This window comes from Sorex araneus, chromosome 10 (genome assembly GCF_027595985.1).
Source record: "Sorex araneus isolate mSorAra2 chromosome 10, mSorAra2.pri, whole genome shotgun sequence".
NCBI lineage: Eukaryota > Metazoa > Chordata > Mammalia > Eulipotyphla > Soricidae > Sorex > Sorex araneus.
In genome coordinates this window covers 17,829,015-17,852,588 of record NC_073311.1, presented here as the reverse complement: position 1 = coordinate 17,852,588, position 23,574 = coordinate 17,829,015, and the positions used below count along the sequence as shown (strand labels likewise).

The following is a 23,574-nucleotide window of genomic DNA, read 5'->3' as shown; positions in this document are numbered from 1 at the left end:
TCGCTTCTCTGAGTTGACCTTTCCCTGGAACGTGAGGCCAGCCTCGAAGCCATGGAGTCAACCTCCTGGTACTTATTTCTACAGTTCTTGGGTGTTAGTCTCCCACTCTGTTGTTCTATATACCATAGATGAGTGCAATCTTTCTATGTCTGTCTCTCTCCTTCTGACTCATTTCACTCAGCATGAAACTTTTCATGCCCATCCACTTGACTACAAAATTCTTGACCTCCTTTTTTCTAACAGCTGCATAGTATTCCATTGTATAGATGTACCAAAGTTTCCTCAACCAGTCATCCGTTCTGGGGCATTCGGGTTTTTTCCAGATTCTGGCTATTGTAAACAGTGCTGCGATGAACATACATGTGCAGATGCCATTTCGATTGTACTTTTTTGCCTCTCTGGGATATATTCCCAGCAGTGGTATTGCTGGGTCAAATGGGAATTCAATATCTAATTTTTTGAGAGTCGTCCATATTGTTTTCCAGAAGGGCTGAACCAGTCGGCATTCCCACCAGCAGTGAAGAAGGGTCCCTTTCTCCCCACATCCTCTCCAACAGCGGTTGCTTTTGTTCTTTTGGATGTGTGCTAGTCTCTGTGGTGTGAGGTGGTATCTCAAAGTTGTTTTGATCTGCATCTCTCTGATGATTAGTGATGCAGAGCACTTTTTCATGTGCCTTTTGGCCATTCGTATTTCTTCCTTGGTAAAGTTTCTGTTCATTTCTTCGCCCCATTTTTTGATGGGGTTGGATGTTTTCTTCTTGTAGAGTTCAACCAGTGCTTTATATACCATTGATATCAACCCCTTATCTGATGGGTATTGTGTAAATATCCTTTCCCATTCTGTGGATAGTCTTTGTATTCTGGTCACTGTATCTCTTGCGGTGCAGAAGCTTTTTAGTTTAATGTAGTCCCATTTGTTGATCTCTGTTTTTACTAGATTGCTTAGTTCCGTGTCACGTTTGAAGATACCTTTATCTTCAATATCGTGGAGGGTTTCGCCGACCTTGTCTTCAATGTACCTTATGGTTTGTGGTCTAATGTTGAGGTCTTTAATCCATTTTGATCTGACTTTTGTGCATGGTGTCAGGTCAAGGTCTAAACCCATTTTTTTGCATGTGGTTGTCCAGTTGTGCCAGCACCATTTGTTAAAGAGGCTTTCCTTGCTCCACTTCACATCTCTTGCTCCCTTATCAAAGATTAGATGGTCATACATTTGGGGTTGTGTGTAGGGATATTCCACCCTGTTCCATTGGTCTACGGCTCTGCCTTTGTTCCAGTACCATGCTGTTTTAATTGTTACTGCTTTGTAGTAAAGTTTGAGGTTGGGGATGGTGATGCCTCCCATCATCTTTTTCCCAAGAATTGTTTTAGCTATCCTTGGACGTTTGTTATTCCATATGAATTTTAGGATTGCTTGATCCATTTCTTTGAAGAATGTCATGGGTATACTTATAGGGATCGCATTGAATCTGTATAATGCTTTAGGGAGTATTGCCATTTTGACAACATTGATTCTCCCTATCCACGAGCAGGGTATATGTTTCCATTTCCTCATGTCCTCTTTGATTTCATGGAGTAGCGTTATGTAGTTTTCTTTGTAAAGGTCTTTTACTTCCTTGGTTAAGCTGATTCCGAGGTACCTGATTTTCTGGGGCACGATTGTGAATGGGATTGCTTTTTTCATGTCCCTTTCCTCTGCCTCATTGTTTGCATATATGAAGGCCATGGATTTTTGGGTATTGATTTTGTAGCCTGCAACTTTACTGTATAAGTCTATTGTTTCTAAGAGTTTCTTAGTAGAGGTTTTAGGCTTGTCTAGATATAGTATCATGTCGTCTGCAAATAGTGAGAGTTTGATTTCTTCCCTTCCTATCTGGATGCCCTTAATCTCTTTTTCTTGTCTAATAGCTATCGCAAGTACTTCCAGTACTATATTGAAGAGGAGTGGTGAGAGTGGGCATCCTTGTCTTGTGCCTGATCTCAGAGGAAAGGCCCTTAGTTTTTCCCCGTTGAGGATAATGCTTGCCGTAGGCTTGTGATAGATGGCTTCGACTATCTTGAGGAAAGTTCCTCCAAACCCCATTTTGGCGAGGGTTTTCATCATGAAAGGATGTTGGATCTTGTCAAATGCTTTCTCTGCATCTATTGATATGATCATATGGTTTTTATCTTTACTTTTGTTGATATGCTGGATTATATTGATTGATTTCCGAATGTTAAACCATCCTTGCATCCCTGGGATGAATCCCACTTGGTCGTGATGTATGATCTTTTTGATGAGTTGTTGGATCCTATTTGCTAGTATTTTGTTGAGGATCTTCGCATCGGTGTTCATCAGGGAAATTGGTCTGTAATTTTCTTTCTTAGTGGTGTCCTTGTTTGCTGCCAAAGCTTATTTTCTTATCTGATTCCCTTTGATTTCTTTTCTCTGCCAGATTGCTATAGTAAAGATTTACAAAACTATATTTAGCAATAGTATAAAAAATGGACATCTTTGCTTTGTGCTAATCTCAGAGGGAAGGCTTCAGTTTTTCACCATTGAGTATGAAGTTATCTGAAGTGTTGTTGAAAATATCCATTACTATCTCGAGTTGAGTTCCTTCTACCCCTTTTTTGTTCAGGTTTTTATAGTTAATGGATACTCAATCATGTTAAAAGATTTTTTTGTATCTATAAATATGATCTTATCAATTTTTCTTTCCTTTTGATACAGCATGATATATTAAAATATTTGCATATGTTGAATCATCCTTGTGTGCCTGGAATGAATTGCATTTGATCATTGTGTATAACTGCACCGGAAGGCCATTCTGTCAGACTCAACAAGTCCTGAGACGGTTTCTGACTTAAAGAGTGTTGGTATAAAAATAACGTTTTTTAAGTCCTTTGTGATCAGCTCAGTCCTTTGCTGGGTTGGTATTTTTTGCCTCAGTATCAGTGTACTGGACTTGCCCGACTGCTTTCTCTTCAGTCTGTGACTGCAGACAAGTCCAGCGCTAACAAGTGTTTTCAGAGTATTTCCCCCCACACTCAGGAAACACATCTTAGCTCTGGACTTGTCTGCAATTATTTGCTCCACAGGATTGAGTCTCCCCTGAAGTGACAGCTATTTCCTCTAGAAAATTCTCTTAGTGATATCCCTTATGGGGTGCCAAGATCCATGACATGCTTATGCATTTTTGTGTTGATGCCATAGAATTACGTCTTTCTGACCACCTATGATTCCTGTCCTCTCAGGTACATGTAAAATTGTACTTGGCTGCAAAGTTTTTAGCTATGCATCTATTAGACTTGCTTCTACATCTAATAAATAGACTTACTTCTACATCTGGACTGGAGCGATAGCATGGTGGGTAGGGCGTTTGCCTTGCACACGGCTGACCCGGGTTCGATTCCTTCGTTCCTCTCCGAGAGCCTGGCAAACTACAGAGAGTATCCTGCCTGCACGGCAGAACCTGGCAAGCTCCCCATAGCATATTTGATATGCCAAAAAAAGTAACAAGTCTCACAATGGAGGCGTTACTGATGGCCACTTGAGCAAATTGATGAACAATGGGACGACAGTGCTACAGTGCTATATTCCTTTGGGATTAAAGCATCAGAATTTCATTTTTGGCATCTCTCATTGAATTTACCTAATACTTCTATTTAAATGAACAATTATCAGAAGATAATGAATTTTATATCATCCTCAGAAGAATAGCCATTCTTCTAATAATGTTTTTTTCACAATAATTTTCAGTTCTTTGCTATTGCATGTATGTTATATTGTATTAGAAAAATACAAATAAAACTACTTTGCTTTCTTGGGGCTGGAATGATAGCACAGCGGGTAGGGTATTTGCCTTGCACACGGCAGAGCCGGGTTCGATTTTCACCATCCCATATGGTCCCCTGAGCACTGGCAGGAGTAATTCCTGTGTGCACAAGCCAGGTGTAACCCCTGTGCATCACCGGATGTGACCCCAAATAAACCTACTTTGATTTCTAATATTTAGTTATTAGTGTGGCACTATATTGTTGAGTTTTTATTCATCTCAACTCAACACACGATACGATACATAAGAAGTGAGAAGTGGAATAGTGGGCTGTGGCAAAGGCAGACCCGTGTGCAGGCCGGGCGCAGGCAGGATGCGGAGGAAGCATTCTGCGATCAGGGACGGCCTCCCAGCCTCTTCCAGGATGACGGGCGGAGGATGAGTGACAGGTGGACTTCCTGCATCGTGTGATCTCTTCTTTTACTGCGCAGCTGTAGTTGTCAGAGTTCCATCATCTTAGTCTTTTCGCGGACCTCAAGTCTCCCAAGTCTCAGTTTTCCTCCTTGTCTCCTTGTTATCTTCCTTTCATTGCCGTGCTCTCTTTCTATCTTCTTCCTTTGCGTTCTGCTTTTACGTGTGCCCTTATGTGCTTTGCTGTCCCTGTCTTCTGTCTGCTCTGACCTTGTAATCTTCTGACTTCTCCCAACCTTTTAACCTCGTAACTTCATGACTTCACTATTTGACTTTCTTTGTCTTCTCACCCTGTGGCTTTTGACCTGACGTCTTCGGCGACTGACTTGTCTGACTTTTCTCGCCTTCTGACCACGGAGACTGACCTACCATCTGACTTCTGTGACCTTTTAGCCCCCAGCCCCTTACAGCATAGTTTATATAGAAATCATGTAGGATGGGGATACAAAGGTAGGGCTAAACACTAACCAATCAACAAAGAGGGGTAAGGCCACTCCCCTAGGAGATTAACTCCAGGACAAAAATCTCATCTAAGGAGATTACTCCAGATTACTAGGATATCCGCTCAAGGGTGGGATTCCATCCAGGATCTGTTGCTTTCTTCTTTGCTCACCTAGTAATCCTTTTAAATAGTTATAGTAAATTTACATCTTATAATATTTCTAGCAATATCATTTTATATGAGCACAGTAAGAGATATCAAGCTTAAAGTTTGATTCTTCCTGGGGAAATGTCACTATATATTCCAGACCACAGTTCTCAGGCCAGGTTAGTCTTCCTAACACCAGCAGGGTCCTTATTCAGTTACCTCTTTTGGCTCATGACAGAATTTTTCCATAACTGTGCTCTTAACTTATAGTTAAGTATTATGGCACTTGACCTGGCCCATTTCAATGCCAGGGTAGCTCACAGCTTGCCCTGGGTCCATCAGTCCCTCGTCGGGACCCTGCTCTTGGAGTACTAGAAACTAAGGGCAACTGAGGCTTAAGTCAAGTAAATATGGATGCCCAGGAGTAAATATTATTTTGGAGTCAATGAACTCTCATGTTACATAGCATAGGATCAATTGTCTTCCTGTATCTATACAAAAAGGACATTGCTAAATAAACCATGTAAATGACATATAGAAAGAGAAAAGCAATATAGGATTATTATTTGTGCCTCAGTTTTAAGAGTGGCTTGATAAACCTTAAGTTCCCTGCAAGAGCAGCAAAATGTTATCCAATACTATATATTTTTTATTTTTGCTTTTTGGGTCATGCCTGGTGATGCTCAGGGGTTACTCCTGCCTCTGCACTTAGGAGTTATTCCTGGTGAAGCTCAAAGGACCATATGGGATGGGATGCCAACTATTGAACCAGAGTAGAATGCATGCAAGGCGAACATCCTACCCGCTGTACTATCGCTCTGGCCCAGCATTGTATTTTTTTATTGTTTAATTTTCATTTTTATTTATAAGACAATTTCCATAATTTAAACTTTATTTCAATGGTACTAGTTCATGACAGATGCGATTCTTTACATAAAGTATTTTCTCTCACTCTTCTATTTATCTATCTGAATCACGTTATAAAAGAAAACTTTATATTTTTTTATAAGACACAAATTTATAAAATGATGCTTAACATTTATTTCAATTTAAAATATTTTAATGATAAGTAACTTACGGAGGTGCATAGTTGCATACAAATATTGTAGTGTGATATCCTCCAAGATTGGGACACAATGCAGCCGCACAACCAACTCTATTAGAAACGGCCCAAACCACCTATAAAAGAGAAATAAAAGTTTGATTATGTAAAACCATGATGAAAGTATCATATTGACATAGAAATATGCCATGTCTTCATCATGTGCAGGAAATAAATCTATATTATATACATATAGGCATTGTTTTCTTGATTCTTAAACTTTTGTTTAAAGAGTTATTTTTAAGTCTACTCTCATGAGTTATCTAACTAGATTCTCTAGTGATTCTCATAAATCAAAAGGAGAATATAATGTGTAGCCATAATTACATTTTTTTCAATTTGTGACATTTATATATTTTTGTTTTCTCCATGAGCATATTCAAATAATATAAAGGCAAAGGCAGGGACCAGAAATTATTGCAAGCAACCCATTCCAGTTCCATCCCTGGTGCTTACATACAGTCCCCTGAGCACCACAAGGAATGACCCCTGATGCTGACCAGAAGTTAGTTCTGAGCAGTGCTAAGTGTGGCCCCAAAACCAAAATATCTGTTTTTAGAAAAATTCTTAGTTTATAGACACCTTGCAAAATTGTGGGCTGGAGCGATAGCACAGCAGGTAGGGTGTTTGCCTTGCACGCGGCTGACCCGGGTTCGATTCCTCTGTTCCTCTTGGAGAGCCCAGCAAACTACTGAGAGTATCCTGCCCGAATGCAGAGGCTAGCAAGGTACCCGTGGCATATATGATATGCCAAAAATAGTAACAAGTCTCACAATGGAGACGTTACTGATGCCTGCTCAAGCAAATCGATGAGCAACGGGATGACAGTGATACTGAATGTTACACGTTATATCACAAGAGAAATTAGTAACATATTCATGAAAGAAAATACCTGCCACCAACATAATAAATCTTTTGGTTAGTTGAAAGAATAATGAAGTAATTCAAAAGGAAGAGTAATCTTATGTAAAATTGGTCATGAGTAGAGAGATAAAAAAGAAAAGAGCATTCGTTTTCCTTTGTGACAATGGTAGAATTTTCCTGCATTTCCAAATGAACAAAGGGAAACATACTGACTTATTCTATTTGGATAATAAAATAATTCTTGAGAAGCAGACAGATTTCTAGAATATGTGTCTTTTCAAGTTACAGGACGTATTCAAAGAATTTGTAAGCTGATGTTTTCTAGTATCACGATCTGGGTGTAGCCAAAATAAACAGTTTCGCTGAAAAATATGTTAATGTATCTTTCCAATAAAAAGCACAAGGAACTGAGAAGAGTTGGTTTATTTCTAACCATATGTGTAAATTTGGAGTGTGAAAGATTAATTTCTAGCTAGTTCCCCAATTTAATAAGGTTAGATCCTTTTAAAATCTTTTTTCCAGTTTCCATTTATTTTGACTTGTGAGGTGATGAATTTTATTCAATTAAGAAAATTAAGTTCCACAGAAAATATAAACTCATAGAAGAAAAATAATTCAGGAGTAAAAGCAATAGTAAAAGGAAGAGATCAGATATTGCCAAACTTGGAAAGATCTCTTGTCCCTTCTCTTGGGGGAGTGACTCAAAATCAATTGGATAGTAGTACACATCTTTTCATATATATTTATATCTTTATATAAATATATATTTTATGTATGTTCTATAAATGCACATATAAATATACGTATATAAGTACATATTTATTATGTATATAGACACATATATTACACACATATTTACATATTTATATATTTACACTTAGCATATAAATGAATATAAATAAATGCACACGTAAATATATGTATATATAAATATATTGAACATTATGTATGTATATATACATTTATTTATGTATATAATGTATCACAGCAAGTAGGGCATTTGCCTTGCACACGGCCAACCCAGGTTTGATTCTTCCATCCCTCTCAGAGAGCCCTGCAAGCTACCAAGAGTATCACAACCCATGGCAGAGCCTGGCAAGCTACATATATTTGATATGCCAAAAACAGTAACAAGTCTCACAATGGAGACATTACTGGTGCCTGCTCAAGCAAATCGATGAATTACGGGATGGCAGTGCTATAGTACAGTGCTATACGTGTATTAGGAATTGGGATTTTTTTTCCCTCAGTTAATAAAAGATTGAGATAGGAAACTAGAAACTTAGCCACTAAGAGATCATTTGATCTCTCTTCCCCCTCCTCATCCTGTTTCTCCAAGCAAGGGAAGGAATGCAGTTAATGTTTGAGGATGTTAAGTAGGAGGGAAGGATCCACTATTGACAGTGGAACAGACTATTGAAAATTAAGCAGTACAGTATAATTCTCGGAGACTGAAAATGGGGAGAATACTGTTAACACCTCCACTAAACTGAGAAAAACCTAAATACCCAGGATTCAGGACATACACCCCTCTTCTTCCAAAATACTATGAAAGGAAATTCCGAGCCCTTCCCTCACAGGGACAGGTGAGGCCATGTATGAGATGGAATTCACCCAGTCAAAAGCAACATAAACAATTTCATCTTCCAGTGCAAGCAGAAACAGGAAGTTACGACAGAAAAGAGGAGAATTCTGGTGAGGAGGTGCCAAGACTGAGTCCATTGCCTCAGGCTTCTCAGTCTCCTACCACCATCTTCACACACACTGTTTTCCCCTTAACTTGCCTTTTCCTCTCTACAAGAGATTTGTTTTTCTTGTGTTCATCCTTCCCCCCACATTTCCCCATAGTTTTAGGCAAAACAGTATCTGGCACCTTACAGACCCTCAATAATATCAACAACTTGATCAAGTTGTTGAATGCTCTCTTTCAATTCTTGGAAACCCATTATTATTATTATTATTATTTTTGGACACTCAGTCTCATCTTTCCAGCTAATATTTTCCTTTAGTTTTTCAATATTTAGCATTAAGCTGGGTGTCATCCAGATCCCACTTTAAAATCATATGCATAAAATGCAACTGACCACCACTTTTCACGTTCTTCTAGTAGCAAAAACCATGCTACTTTGAGGCAGGGATCAAACTGACATTTGATCCCTTTCCTTTGGAATGGTTTATGATATGACTGTGATGAAACTGTATGTCCATATGTTTTGAAAAAATCATTTTTAGAATTTGGTTTATGAATAGTGACTTCAACATGAAATGCAATTTCTTAACAGATACTATTGTGATTACTTTTTGGGTTTGGCAATGTAAAATAAATATTGATTAAATGTAGGTTTAAAATAATTCATTTTTATTAAAAGGAATCAATGTAATGCTGATATCACCATTGGTTCTAACTTCAATATGAGTATTTGAACATGTAAATGCCTGACATTTATAGTTCATTTTGCCCAAAACATTAAGCAAATGTAGATGTTGATGCAGTATCAACCCTTTCTTAACTATTAAGCATATAATTGTCTTTGCAATTCTTCAATTCACTAATGAACAATAATGATCTTTTTTCTGATATAGCAATACTAAAGGAGGAACATTTGGAAATAGGTTCCTTTTTCCTTGCAGCAAAGGACAATGTATTTTCTGCTCATTAATTTATGATGCTGGGCATTGAACTGAGGCTTCACATATGTGAAGTGAAGTATGTGCCCCACAGGAAGCATATCCCAAATTCCAGACAAAGGATTATTTAACAGCAGTGACTCAGCCTGAATGCCATGTTAGGAATGTTGCTATTCTGTATATTTTCAAGATAACTGGCATTTGATTCTGTGTTCTCAATTTTCCCAGCAGGAACCCAAATACATTATTTGCAAGCGTTTATTCTGAAAGGGTTGCCTACTTACAGTATTATGTTTATATCCTGTTGTGAGACAGAGAGTAAATAAGGAAGGGAATATAAGACTGGCTAAATACCTTGATCAGGGGTCCTTGATAAAAGTGACTTCTCTATGTGCCAAAAATAGGTAAAAGAACAAACATGATAATTTCTCACTACCTGTATTGCAGACCATAATGCCCAAAAAAGGGCTGGAGACAGAAAGAGAGAAAGAGAGGGAGGGAGGCAGGGAAGGAGAAGGGGGGAAGAGGGAGGGTATGAGAGAGAGAGAGAGAGAAAGGAAAAGAGGGAGGGAGAGAAAGAGGGAGGGTGAGAGAGAGAAGGAAAATGCCTGCCATGGAGACAGGCTGCTAATGGGGTAGGGATGCTGCAGGAGGGGTTGCAGGGAGGGAAACTGGGGACATTGGTGGTGGGGAAAGTACACTGGTGGAGGAATGGGTGTTGGAACATTGTATGACTTAAACCTGACCAAGATCAGTTTCACAACTGCATCTCATGGTGATGCAATAAACAAACAAACAAACAAACAGAAAAACCATTGTGTTAGTTAAATTTGTATAAATGTATAAAGGTGTAGAAGAAATTTAATTCTGTCTATGATGAAAGTGGATCTTCTCAGGAGTTCAGTGCCAAGTGTAAAATTGACTGGGCTAAAAGTAAGTCTCACTTCTGCCCAAAGTTCCATCCTGTAATAACTAATTGGAAAAAAACAATCATAAATAATGGATTGTTTTTGTTTTGATACTGAACATTAAAAAACAAAGGACAACGTGTCCAAGAGATGGGTGTAAAGGGAAAAGAGTGTGAGTTATATACTTTTCTCATTTTTTTCACTATTTAAAATTTTATAATAAAGTGATTGTGTAACATCTTATATAGGGTATCCTCACCATTAATTCAGCAGACCACTAACCAGATGAAACATGTGAAGAAATTACCCTAACCTGGTAAAGAATTTTTAGCTATTAAACTATTTAACTAACTTTTAACTATTAAAAGTTAACAAAAACAATTCTGAGTCTTGTACCCGAACAGGAATGGGGTCAGTTCCCATTAGCTGGTCTGGACAGCTTCATAATTTCTGGAGCTTGGGTAGAATATTTAGAAGACCCTTGTCTCACCATTGAGAGATAATTAGTCTTAAATTGAAGAGTGTTTTCATTCCACCTAAAACATTTTAAATGTAGGCATCATGTTAAGAAAGTTTTTTTAAAAAATGTTTATACATTATAAAAAAAACCCAGGGACCCAAAGATTCAAAATTTCAAGTATCTTACTTACATCCCAGAAGACAATTAAAATATTTATAGACATATAAATAAATCAGCATGCAACAAGATAAAATTTACCTAACATGCTAAGGAGTGAGGTGATTTAATCCAGAATAAAAATTTTAAGTAAATCAAATGAAACTAATTTGGAGTTGACATAGTGCCAGAATTAGCATGAAAAGCATAATAATTATTACAACTATAACCTATGTTATAACATAGGTTATAGTTGTAATAACCTATGTTATACAAAAAAGCTAGATAAAATATCATATGCATAAAATATCATATGTTGAAGACCTCCATAACCCAGCCACAGCCATGCTCAAGGCCACTCTCCACATGTTCAAACTAGCCTCACGCATGAAGAAACCAGCAGAGAAACCCAGGTGTGTGGGACCAGGGGCCAAGATCTCCAAGCCTGCTCGGATTGGGACTGGGCCTCTTCCACCAAGATTCCCATTTTCCAGTAGCTGGGCAGTCACACCCAGAAACTGCCCCCGAAACCATGTAATCCCATCAATGACCAACATCCAGAGACTATAAACCCAAGCTCCCAATGTGGCCGCAAGACATCTGATAGCCTAGTTCTCCCTCTTGGAGAACCTGGCAAGCCACTGAGAATTTACTGCCTGCACAGGAGAGCCTGGCAAGCTCCCCGTGGCATATTCATATGCCAAAAACAGTAACAATGATGGGTCTCATTCCCCTGAGCCTGAAGACCTCTAATGTGGAAATGTTGGGAAGGACAAGTAAAGAGAGACGGCTAAAATCTCAGGGCTAGGATGAATGGAGACCTTTCTGGGCCCAATTAAGCAAATCGTTGATCAACTGGAATACAGTATATACATATTGCTCAGAGATCCCAGCAAATTTCCGAGAGTATCCTGCCTGCATGGGCAGAGCCTGGCAAGGTACCCATGGCATATTTGATATGCCAAAAACAGTAACGATATGTCTCATTCCCCTGACCCTGAAAGAGCCTCTAATCGTTGGGAAAGATGAGTAAGGAGAGGCTGCTAAAATCTCAAGGCTGAGAGAAATAGAGACGTTACTGGTGCCTGCTCAAGTAAATCAATGAAAAATGGGATGACAGTGATACAGTGATAACCCATGTGCTCAAAAAAGCTAGATAAAATATTATATGAACTACCTGCTGTCAATAACAAAGAGAAGACAAAAACTAAACTTGAGGAAATGTACACTTCAACATCTAACATGAAAAATAAACTAAATATCATCACAGTAGATTAAACATTATAGGAGAAATTTTTAGAACCAAGATAAAGATACAGAGTCATCTTCCTCCTAGGTAACTGGATTTTGGGAAGAGAAATTATTTAATAAGTGAATAGTAAAAGCAGTTCAATGACAATGTTCAACATTTTTCTGTTTTGTTTAAAATAGGCACCCAGCTTTTCTGCTGCCCTACGAGCTCGACCCCAGCAGCAACTGAGCTACTATAAATACGAGCAGCTCCCGGAGAGGCCCCCAGACTGGGATGGGAGCCCCTGGCCCATTCGCTGCCAGCGGGGCAGGGTTTTTCTATACAGGCTTCTCCATATGAGCACCACAATAGGAAAGTAAAAGCTTGCAGGGATGCAAATACTGGCAGAATTTTCCTTGGACTTCATACCAAAAAAAAAAAAAAAAAAAAAAACTGCTTGGCCGCGGCGGCCGCTGACCTATTATATCTTTATTGTCAGCAATGTGAAAGGTTCCTTTTTAGCAGGTCTGACTGTGGGGGTTAACTCCAAACAATGATACTGAGTTTTTTGTTGAAATATAGAAGGTAATCAAAGTAGCAACCATTTCTCTAGACTGTAAACTAAGCCATAGCCCCACGCCGGCCGACGAGAGGAAATATTCTCCTTTCTCGGTTCTTTTCCCTTTTCTGGGAGAAACGTGGTATGGCGTCCACCATATTATGAGGTCTATGAAGCAGGCACGAACTTAGAGGCACAGGAATGGGGGGGGGAAATTAAAATTAAAAAATATTATGTACTTGGAACAGCAGGACACTTGGGGAGTCTCAGGCCAATACCAGAGCATGCTCCGCCGAGATTCGACCCCGGGTGGCCACACTCTTGTGTGGCCGCGTTGCTGCAGATCAACCAGAATCCGGAGGAACTACTTTTGGTTCCAGAAACTGCTTGCAGCCATGTCTCTAGACTATGAACTAAGCTATAGCCCCATGCTGGCCGAGGACAGGAAATATCTCTTTTTCTTGTTGGGCGGTGTGGTGTCAGCCATAATATGAGGACTATTTATTAAGCAGGCATGAACTTGGTGGCGCGGGAAGGAGGGGGAAAAAAAATTCTACATACTTGACAGTGGAACTTCATCTCTCTCCAGTCTCAGCAATGGAAAACTAATTATCAAATGCTTCATTGGCAGTAGGGCTGTCTTTCTTGGGGGAAAACTCCAACAATAGTGAGTTTTGTGTCGAATTATGGAAAGTAATCAAGGTAAAGAGAAAATAAAGTGAAATTTATCAATTACACAGGCAGGGGTGGGGGTGGGGGGCGGGTGTTGGGAGGTATACTGGGGTCTTTGGTGGTGGAATATGGGCACAGGTGAAGGGATGGGTGTCTGAGTATTGTATAACCGAGACATAACTCTGAGAACTTTGTAACTTTCCACATGGTGATTCAATAAAATAAATTAAAAAAAAATAAAATAGGCACCCACAATTTCAACGCACAGCACAAAAGCCTGAATAAAATTTCATTGTGTTTTGCAATTGTTTAGGGATTGAAGTAAAGGAATGATTATAAAGATAAAAAGAAAAAGACACATTACATTCAGAGAAGTGTAAGCATTACAATATATTTCTTGTTTCATATGAGATGACTATGAATTTTACAAAAAGAAAAAACAAAAAGGTCACTCGAAGTGAATTCTATTCCTAGGAAAAATATTTTCCCAATGAAGGTGAGTTTTTCAACTACTCAGCTGAAACTCATACTAATAATGAATCAACAAAAAATTAAATATTTACCTGTGTATAATGGCCACAGACATCAGTACATTGTAGAGTATTATAATTATAATACTGAGTTTCATTATACCAAGCTTCAACAGCTGACTTTGGTGTAAATATGTGTAACGCTCCCAGCCATATATTTTCCCCAAGAAATTGATGATTTGGATCACATGCAAATGGTGATGATAGACAACCATTGTGTTCAAATTTGCACTTGTTTGCCCACTTGTGAGCAACCTTTGCTAAACTGGATTCCCAACTCTGAAAGATAAAAAAAAAATTAAATTAAAATGTGCAATGTAAAGTTATTCTAATAATAATAACATATTTAAAGTTAATATTAAATTTAATTCAAGGTAATTTTTTTCAGTGTTTGTTTTATTCAGATCAGAGTGAGTCATTTCTTTTTAGCACTGCTCAGGGTTATTTGTGTGTATTCACTACTTTTAATTCATCTTTGTATTTCCAATAACTTGGAGTAGGTCTCCTATAGTAGAGGCATTCAACAAATATCTTTGAATGTGATTTAAATGTAAGCATTCAATTTAAAATTGTAGTAAAATCTTTAATATATAATGAAGTATTTGAATTATAAATATATGGCAATAATATATCATGTTTAGTAGTTGGGATGTTATTATTTACAAATAATTTTATGTACATAGAGAATTTAAATAAATACACAAAATTTTAAGAAAGTGAATTATTGTAGTTTCTAGGGATGTGTAAAATATAAAAATTATATATAGATTTAATTATTTAAGTGATTAGTTATGAATACAATATGCAATATTGTATTTAAATTAGAAAATTTCAACAACATTAAATATGTACAAACTGTCACTGTCACTGTCATCTCATTGTTATCAATTTGCTCAAGTGGGCACCAGTAATGTCTCCATTGTGAGACTTGTTGCTGTTTTTGGCGTATTGAATATGCAACTAGGAGCTTGCCAGGCTCTGCCATGTGGGCAAGATACTCTAGGTAGCTTGCCGGGCTCTCAATTCCTCCCTGGAGGAATCAAACCAGGGTCGGCCACATGCAAGGTAAATGCCCTACCCACTGTGCTATCGCTCTAGTCCAAATATGTATGTATAAATAAAGAAATAAATAATATAAGTTATATATGTTATTTATTTATTTAATATGTATAAATAAATAACTTATATAGTCTTTAAAAACACCTTTGCATGAAAGCTACATAAAACACTAAATTAACTTTTTGTTGTTTTTGGGCCATTCTCTATGATGTTTGGGGCTTATTCCTAGCTCGTTGCTCAGGCATTACTCCTGACAGGCGTGGGTGTGTCCAGAATTGAACCTGAGTGGGCCACATTCAAGATAAGTGCCATACTGTATTATCATTCTGACCCCATTAAAAGAAAATTTTTTTTTTAAAGTTGTATTTTTATTTTATTTTATTTTTTATTTTTTATTTGCTTTTTGGGTCACACCTGGCGATGCACAGGGGTTACTCCTGGCTCTGCACTCAGGAATTACTCCTGGCGGTGCTCAGGGGACCATATGGGATGCTGGGAATTGAACCCGGGTCGGCCGCGTGCAAGGCAAACGCCCTACCCGCTGTGCTATCGCTCCAGCCCCTAAAAGAAAATTTTTAAACTGAAATGGAGATATGAAAAACTTCATGAATTGAAATATTCAATATTATAAAGACTATTAACCTTTTGTTTTATTTCTAATAAAAATCCAATTTAACTTTTTGGCGAGAGGGTAGAAACTGATAATAAAATTCAGATGAAAATTCAAGTAACAATAGAAAACGAAGGCAATATTCAGTATGTAAAACCAAGCAATGAATTGACTATCAGCTATCATAAAGCTATATTAAAACAATATAGTACTGGCACAAGAGTAGATATATATATATAGCTGAGTGGAACAGAATAGAATCCATAAACATTTTTGACAAATAACCCTGTCCTAATGTAGATTACTATTGACAAGATGATTTTTCAATGTTTTTTTTTTTATTTTTAACAAATTGTAGAGTCACACTATGTTGTGAAAATATGGCATTCTTGTGTGAACTTTACCTCAGTTTTTCATTCATAATTTTTTTGGCTTTTTGGGCAACATCTGGCAATGTTCCGGGGTTATTCCTGCTCTGCACCCAGAACTTATTCCTGGCAGTGCTCAGGGGACCATATGGAATGTAAGGGATGGAAGCCTGGTCGGCCAGTTGCAAAGCAAACACCCTACTACCTGTACTATCACTTTGGCGCAATTCATAATGTTGTAATTTGTAGGACATCAAAATTGGGAAATTCAAAATGATATAATCTAGAGATCCTAAGATTTCAGTAGATTTTTACATGCATTCATTTGTGTCCATGTGTGTAACTCTAAGCAATTTTGCAACCTGTGTAAATTGAAGCAATGATACATATTGTGTCCCATTATTCATCGATTTGCTCGAGTGGGCACCATTAACATCTCCATTGTGAGACTTGTTGCTACTGTTTTTGGCATATTGAATACACCACAAGTAGCTTGCCAGGCTCTGCCGTGCAGGCTGGATACTCTTGGTAGCTTGCTGGGCTCTCCCAGAGGGACAAAGGAATCGAACCCGGGTCAGCCACATGCAAGGCAAACACCCTACCCGCTGTGCTATCAAATTACTGTATAAAAGCATTGTTTTCAGTAGTCAAGATGGACTTTAACAATTTACAGTGAATGGTTTGTAATTTTCTGTTCTGAGAAAGTTGAACAATAAGTCCTAACATACCAAAAGTTATATGTAATTAGAAGAGGAAAATAACACAAAACCAGGATCTCAAGTTTTCTTAGAGAGTTGCTGTAATACCGATGGAAGTCCAAAGTCAAACAATCAAAAACAACCAACAAACATTTTAAAATCAGGTACTCTCACTTAATATAGTCCTAACTTTTATGAATTTTACTTCTTTCTCTAAGTTATGTCAGTTTAAGTATAGATTCTTGAAAACTTTACCTCTCCTTAAGCCTATGGCTGTCCTAGTCTTTTGCCTGAATCATTTGGCAATTTCTCTGCTTTAAAAAGAAACCATCATTAGTTTATATGTGGTATTCCTTTAAAAAGAAAGAAAATACTACTTAAAACATAGTTCTAATGTTGAGCAGCGATACATTCGAATGTTGGATAGCTATAGTCATTATTATAAGTGTTGACACAATATGAAAACATTTGGTCATAATTAAGGCCAAGTATTAATATCCAAATGATAATCTTGGCAGGGTTAGAATTTACTTATAATGAGTAAGGAATAATATGCATTTAAAACATGTATTTTAAGTCAGTTCAAATATAATGTATTTCAAGTAATTTCAAGTATATATAGTACACAAAAATTAGTTACCTAGATATGTATAACCAACAGCATCTATTTGCAATTCAGTGTATTCAAAGACTCCATAATATTGTCTTATTTTTCTTATTGAACACAAATTTTAAATATTTCTAGAAGCATTAGGGAGCTAACTCAAGTAGAGTTTGCATGTCAAGCATGTATGAGATCCTGAATTCCATCCCTGGCATCACCAGATTATTTCTCCCTACTCAGCACCTGTGAGGGTCCAGGATTCCCTGGGACACCATAGGCTCAAGGAAGAGTTGTCTGAACTCCATTGGAGTCATCTCTAAAAGAATTCTTTGTAAAGTGCTGGAGAGATAGTACAGGAGTAGGGCACTTATCTTGCTCATGATTTACCTGGGTTCAATTCCTGGCAACCATTTGGTCTCCCAAGTACTTCCAGGAGTAAGCTCTGAGCATCATCAAATGTGGCCCCCCCAAAAAAGAAAGAGGGGCTGGAGTGATAGCACAGTGGGTAGTGTCTTTGTCTTGCATGCGGCTGACCCGGGTTCGATTTCCAGCATCCCATATGGTCCCCCTGAGCACTGCCAGGGGTAATTCCTGAGTGCATGAGCCAGGAGTGACCCCTATGTATCACCGGGTGTGACCCAAAAAGCAAAAAAAAAAAAGGAAGTCTTCATAGAAAAATTATTTTAAGAACTCCTTAGATCTGGCAATACCTTCACCTGAAACATAGATGCTATTGATATATTGATATTAAGTTGTTATTGATATTAGTTGCTATTGATATTAATTTAGAGGGAAATTTTTACTGAGTAATATTCAACCTCAACTTGTAAATCAAATTTGATGTATTTGTAGATGTTCACTTTTTAAAGTCCTCTCACCTATCTTATGACTAGCCCATTATGATGTAAAAATGTCCTTATCACAATCATTATGATATGTATCTTTATAACTGAAACTCTGTGAAAATGAAAATCTACTCATAAATTATTTAAAAACAGAACCAAAGACATTGTAATAGTTTTATCTGATGGGATTCCCCACTGTTTTTTTTAGAATGTGCTTTTTGATCATAATACTTCTGCTAGTTCTGTGTAAAAACAATCACATTGTTGAGAGTGGGAGGAATTTGAGATGTCTCATTATGCTACCAACTTTATATCGAGTATAAAAATGATCTTGAAGAATAAACATAGTATATTAGTAAAGTTTTTAAAACTTTCTGCAAGATTATTAAAAATATCCAAATAATAAAATTAATACCTAAAAAGGAATTATTGAGGTATATTTGATATAGAGACAACTACACATATTATGAGCAATTTTATGAATTTGGACATACACAAACACCCATGATTACCTATCAACATCATCAAAGTATACTTCCCAGAGTTTCCTTGTATACTTTTCTATCTGGTATACAAGGAAACTCTGGCAAATATTCTTCCCAGGGCACTGCATGATGTTTACTTTTATTACAAATTTTAAAGATCCATTATCATATTTTAATTATAGCTACTCTGTTATACAGCAGATATTAAAAAGCTTAGATAAGTGAAATGTTATACCCTTTAGTTATAATGCTTAATTTCATCCCTCTGCTTACCCCTACCAGATTTATTCTGAATATTACATAATTTTTTTAACCTTATCTAACATACAAATAAAAAATAAAAGCACAAGAGAAAATTCATCTCTGTGTATTTATTTTACATGTATCTTGGTTGTGACTTTGGGAAAGTCAAAATATGGGTGATGGGAACTATGTGAACTATGTCTGTGTTTAGTGATGAAGACTAAGCAACACTCAAATATGCTCTTTCTTCATGCCTCCTCCTGGTTCTATGGCCTTTTCCTTATGTCGACACTCACCCTACCCCATTCTGCCATCTGCAGCAAAAGACATGTTAAATTTAGGCAAGGAATTCCTTTCTCATTCATACCCATAACTGTCCTGGAGAAGTCAGCCCAAGTCAAGGTGCGATTTTTAACTGCATGCTGAGAGTCCAGATTGAATTCACAATGGAATCGTGAAATGTATCGCCCAGGTATGGAAGATGAACCAGAGGAAACAGAGCCCAGCAGGAGTTTTTTTCTCTCACCATTTCTTTCATGTCAGCCGCTGGGGGTTGCACCCTGATACGCATCTGATTGTGAGCCTGGACACATTGGTCTATGAAACTCCGGTCAGTGATGGCTGGGACTTTGGGTGACGATTTACTAGTTACTAGATAGAGACCTAAAGTCCATAGGCACCTAAAGTTCTCCCTTAGCACCATGATGGTGCTCCAAGGTTGCTATGACCCTGAGAGCCCTTAATGGCGGTAATGGCTTTGTATGCCAGTCTGCCCCAGCTCCTGATGATGCCTGCCACGGACTCAGTCCCCCGGTAGAGCCTCAAACCCAACATAGGGGGAGCTCAACAGCCTAGGTTCTAGCGCAGAATACCAGGCTGGGTACCATAGCAACAGGATTATGCTGCCCTGAGCGCCTGCCTACATGTGAAACAATTGAGTCCTCTGTTACATCCTAAGCAGTTGCCACCATGTTCTTCGCGTTTCTATACCAAATATGATTGTAAAGGGTGCCCAGACAGCGCAGAACTATGTTTTGAAAGTCTATTGTGTCCACATTTTCCTAATATATTAATACAGATGCTACTGTATATTGTGTAATATGTATAGTTAATGTATTAATACAATATGCACCAATAGCTTTTTCCAGGCCTGGGAAACTCCTACGCTAGTTTCGGAGGCTGTTTCCTTGTGTAGCTTTTAAAATAACTTTAAACAAACATCAGCATCAGATTGCCCCCCCCTTTTTTTTTTCACAAACTGGGAACAAAGCAAGAAGAGGGGTTTTATTTACTGGGTGGCAGACTGTAATCTTTTTTTTTTTTTTTGCTTTTTGGGTCACACCCCGAGATGCAAAGGGGTTACTTTTGGCTCATGCACTCAGGAATTACTCCTGGCAGTGCTCAGGGGACCATATGGGATGCTGGGGATCAAACCCAGGTCAGCCATGTGCAAGGCAAATGCCCTACCCGCTGTGCTATCGCTTTAGCCCCAGATTGTAATCTTAAATCATCATCTTATCATTTAGCAATTTAATAATTTGATTCCTTTTAAATGAAGAGACTGCCTAGAAAGAGAAAAGCAGACTGTGAAAAAGTGTATTTAAGTAGGCTTTTTAGTTACTCTGAATAAAACTTTCCTTCTTGACACTTGTTTAGAATAGAGTTAGCGATCATTTGCCTACCATTAGATGACTACAGATAAAAGAAAAACTGCAATTGGTATGTGACTATGACTGTGACTTAATGCATGGAAGAGTACATGTAATTTCTACTTTTATGTGTGAATAGAAATCAACATCATTAGTCTTAATCTTTCATATCATCTACCTTGTTAATTATAAGCCAGATTTTGAATCTATGGCATGAAAAGACTTCTCTTCGTGTCTTATGTTTTAAATATATTTAATAAGTTGAGATTGCTTACAGTGCCATGCAATTCAAGTGAACACTTCCAGACATCTATAAAAGGTCAATTAACAGAAATTGAAAACTTTTTTTTTTTTTTGCTTTTTGGGTCAGACCCAAAAACCTAATGCACTGGAGTTACTCCTGGTTCATGCAATCAGGAACTACTCCTGGCGGTGTTCGGGGGACCATATGGGATGTTGCTGGGAATCGAACCTGGGTTGGCCATTGCAAGGCAAATGTCCTATTTGCTGTGCTATTGCTCCAACACCAGAAAATGAAGACTTTGATGTAACTTGATATCTTTTGATATAAAGGAGAAAATTCAACTATAAATAGGAAAATACAAGGAATCAAATGGAAATTTTACTGGGAAATAGAGAAGAAATTTTAATCTACCATCTGCTAATGAATGTGTGCATGACATCAGTGATACTTCTAAAGCCCATACTGTGCTGCTGATACACCATACCCTAATTAAAATCTTCCTTCAGGGCAAAATCTTCCCAGCTTGAAAGGTAAATTTGGAACAGACCTACCACTTAGCGCTCCAGTGCTCCGTAGATTTCAGTTAATGGCAACTATCTCAGTGAACTGAGCTCCATACAGATTGATTGTTCAGGACCAAAAACTTTGGGGCTTTTTCCCTTTTACTATTTTATCTCCAATATCTTAATAATGGAGGTTAATAGTTGATGATTTAATAAACTAATTTTTTAAAACTTCAAAGATTACTTTCTGTTGATAATTTTTGCTGTTGTTGTTTTGGTATTTTTTTTTTGGTGGTGGCTTTTAAGCTCAAGGTCTTATATATATGAAACCTGTGCACCCCTGAGCTATACCCTTGGCCCAAATATTACTTCATTTTATGATATCCTCCAATGTAAGGGAATCTCATGTTCTTAAAGCACTTCATTTTTTCTGCATATTATTACTTTATTCTTTTCTGTAGTTGTTAGGGTTATCCAAACAGAACCAACTGGACATATATCTCTACCCCTTTCCTCCATTTACATACACACATTTTACTTTATTTTATTAAATTAATTAATATTAAGTTAATTAATATTAATTAATTTTGCTGGAAGAACTTTATTTTTATTTTTTCTTTTAGCATCTCACTGGGAAATTTACCTGAATTTTACCTCCACAGTAAAATACATGTACAGCAAGTGTACTAACCTTCCACTAGGGCCCCCAATACAACTGCCTCAGCATCTTCCTGGTCACAGACTGTGGTTGTGGGGTCGTAGGGCCCTCCACACAGTAACCTGCCTTGCAGAACCTCTCCAGCTGCCACTTCTGACACTTCACACTTTATAAATAATGTCACCGCACACACATTTTAGAGAAATTAAATTAAAAACTGGAAGACTGAAGATGGAAGTAAGAATGGGTGTTGAATGTGGAGCCTTGAAACTGAGGAAGAATTTCTGCTTGGCTTTGGAGGCAGAATACCAGCGTTGGCAAACTTCAATAGTTGTTCTAATACCTTTATCACATTGGACAAGACCCACCTTTACTATAGTAAGCTATAATACTCATAGTATGTTGGTTTATATGTTAAACACTATCCTCAAGAAACATCCAGATTTGTGTTTGAACAAATAACTGGTGTCCATAGTCTAACAAAGTTTCTGCATAAAATTAACAATCATACCCTGGTCCCTTTTTAAACATTTTATCTATGCATCTTATTACTTTAAGATACGTTGTTTTCAGGGGCTGGAGCAATAGCACAGCGGGTAGGGCGCTTGCCTTGCACGCGGCTGACCCAGGCTGACCCAGGCTGACCCAGGTTCGAATCCCAGCATCCCATATGGTCCCCTGAGCACCGCCAGGGGTAATTCCTGAGTGTAGAACCAGGAGTAACCCCTGTGCATTGCTGGGTGTGACCCAAAAAGCAAAAAAAAAAAAAAAAAAAAAAAAAAAGATACGTTGTTTTCAAATAAACTTACAAATGATGGTCTTAACTTTATTTTTAGGCAATATTCTCATCACGTATTTTTTTCCCCTTCTGGGGGGAGTCGATCTTTCAGAACCAGCATCATTTCTGAATGTACAAAAGAATATAATTTACTTGACTTTTCTGTATCCAATCTTTATTTTCCCCAGAAAAAAAATTATTCCTTACAAAATTAACCCACCCTCTTCTTAAAATCTTTAATATTTTCTGTAAAAATTATAAAATCTGAAATTCTTGGTATGGTCCACAATGCATTAAATAAGTAGACCCTGGCTAATCTGTTTCTCCAGTGAGAACCTCTGACTCAGTCATTCCTCTTACTCGGACTCACTCCTGACTAAGAGGAATTCTCTCCTTAGACCTTTCCTTCTTGCTATTCCTTCCCTGAGAATTCCTCTTAGTGAAGCCATATCTTCCAAATCACCTACATATTTGTATCAATCCCTTTAGTTTGTTATGCTTTCTTGATTATGCTAATTGCTATCTGATGTTTTCTATATATTTTAATGATTGTAATCACTATTATATGAAAGTTTAATCAAAATGTTAGATGTATTTAATTCATTGCTATATCTAGAGTACCCAGAACAAGTATTTCATACCTTATAGTTTTTTTTAAAGAAATAATTTTATTTGTTTATTTAATTTTGGGTCACACCCAGGAGTGCTCAGGGCTTATTCCTGGCTCTTGCTCAAAGATCACTTCTGGTGGTGCTACAAAGTGTGTGCAAGACAAGTGAATTGCTCACTGTAGTATCTCTGGCTCCCACAATAACTTTCTTAAATCTATTGATGATCAAGTGAGCATTCTTTAGCTTTCAAATGATGTTGACATCGTAAATTTCTTGTCAGTGAAAGCTATA

The 23,574-nt window shown here is 37.6% G+C and overlaps 1 protein-coding gene across 1 annotated transcript in view; it reads right to left on the bottom strand.

Moving 5' to 3' along the window:
* LOC101546522 (GLIPR1 like 1) overlaps window positions 1–19,543 on the bottom strand; it is a 30,416-nt gene extending 10,873 nt beyond the window's left edge. The window contains exons 1-3 of the mRNA XM_004602813.2: window positions 19,367–19,543; window positions 13,962–14,207; window positions 5,897–5,997 (exon numbers count right to left, since the gene is read on the bottom strand). Of these exons, the coding sequence (XP_004602870.2) occupies window positions 5,897–5,997; window positions 13,962–14,207; window positions 19,367–19,543 (524 nt within the window). The remainder of the gene's footprint in view (window positions 1–5,896; window positions 5,998–13,961; window positions 14,208–19,366) is intronic.
* Window positions 19,544–23,574: the final 4,031 nt, after the last annotated feature.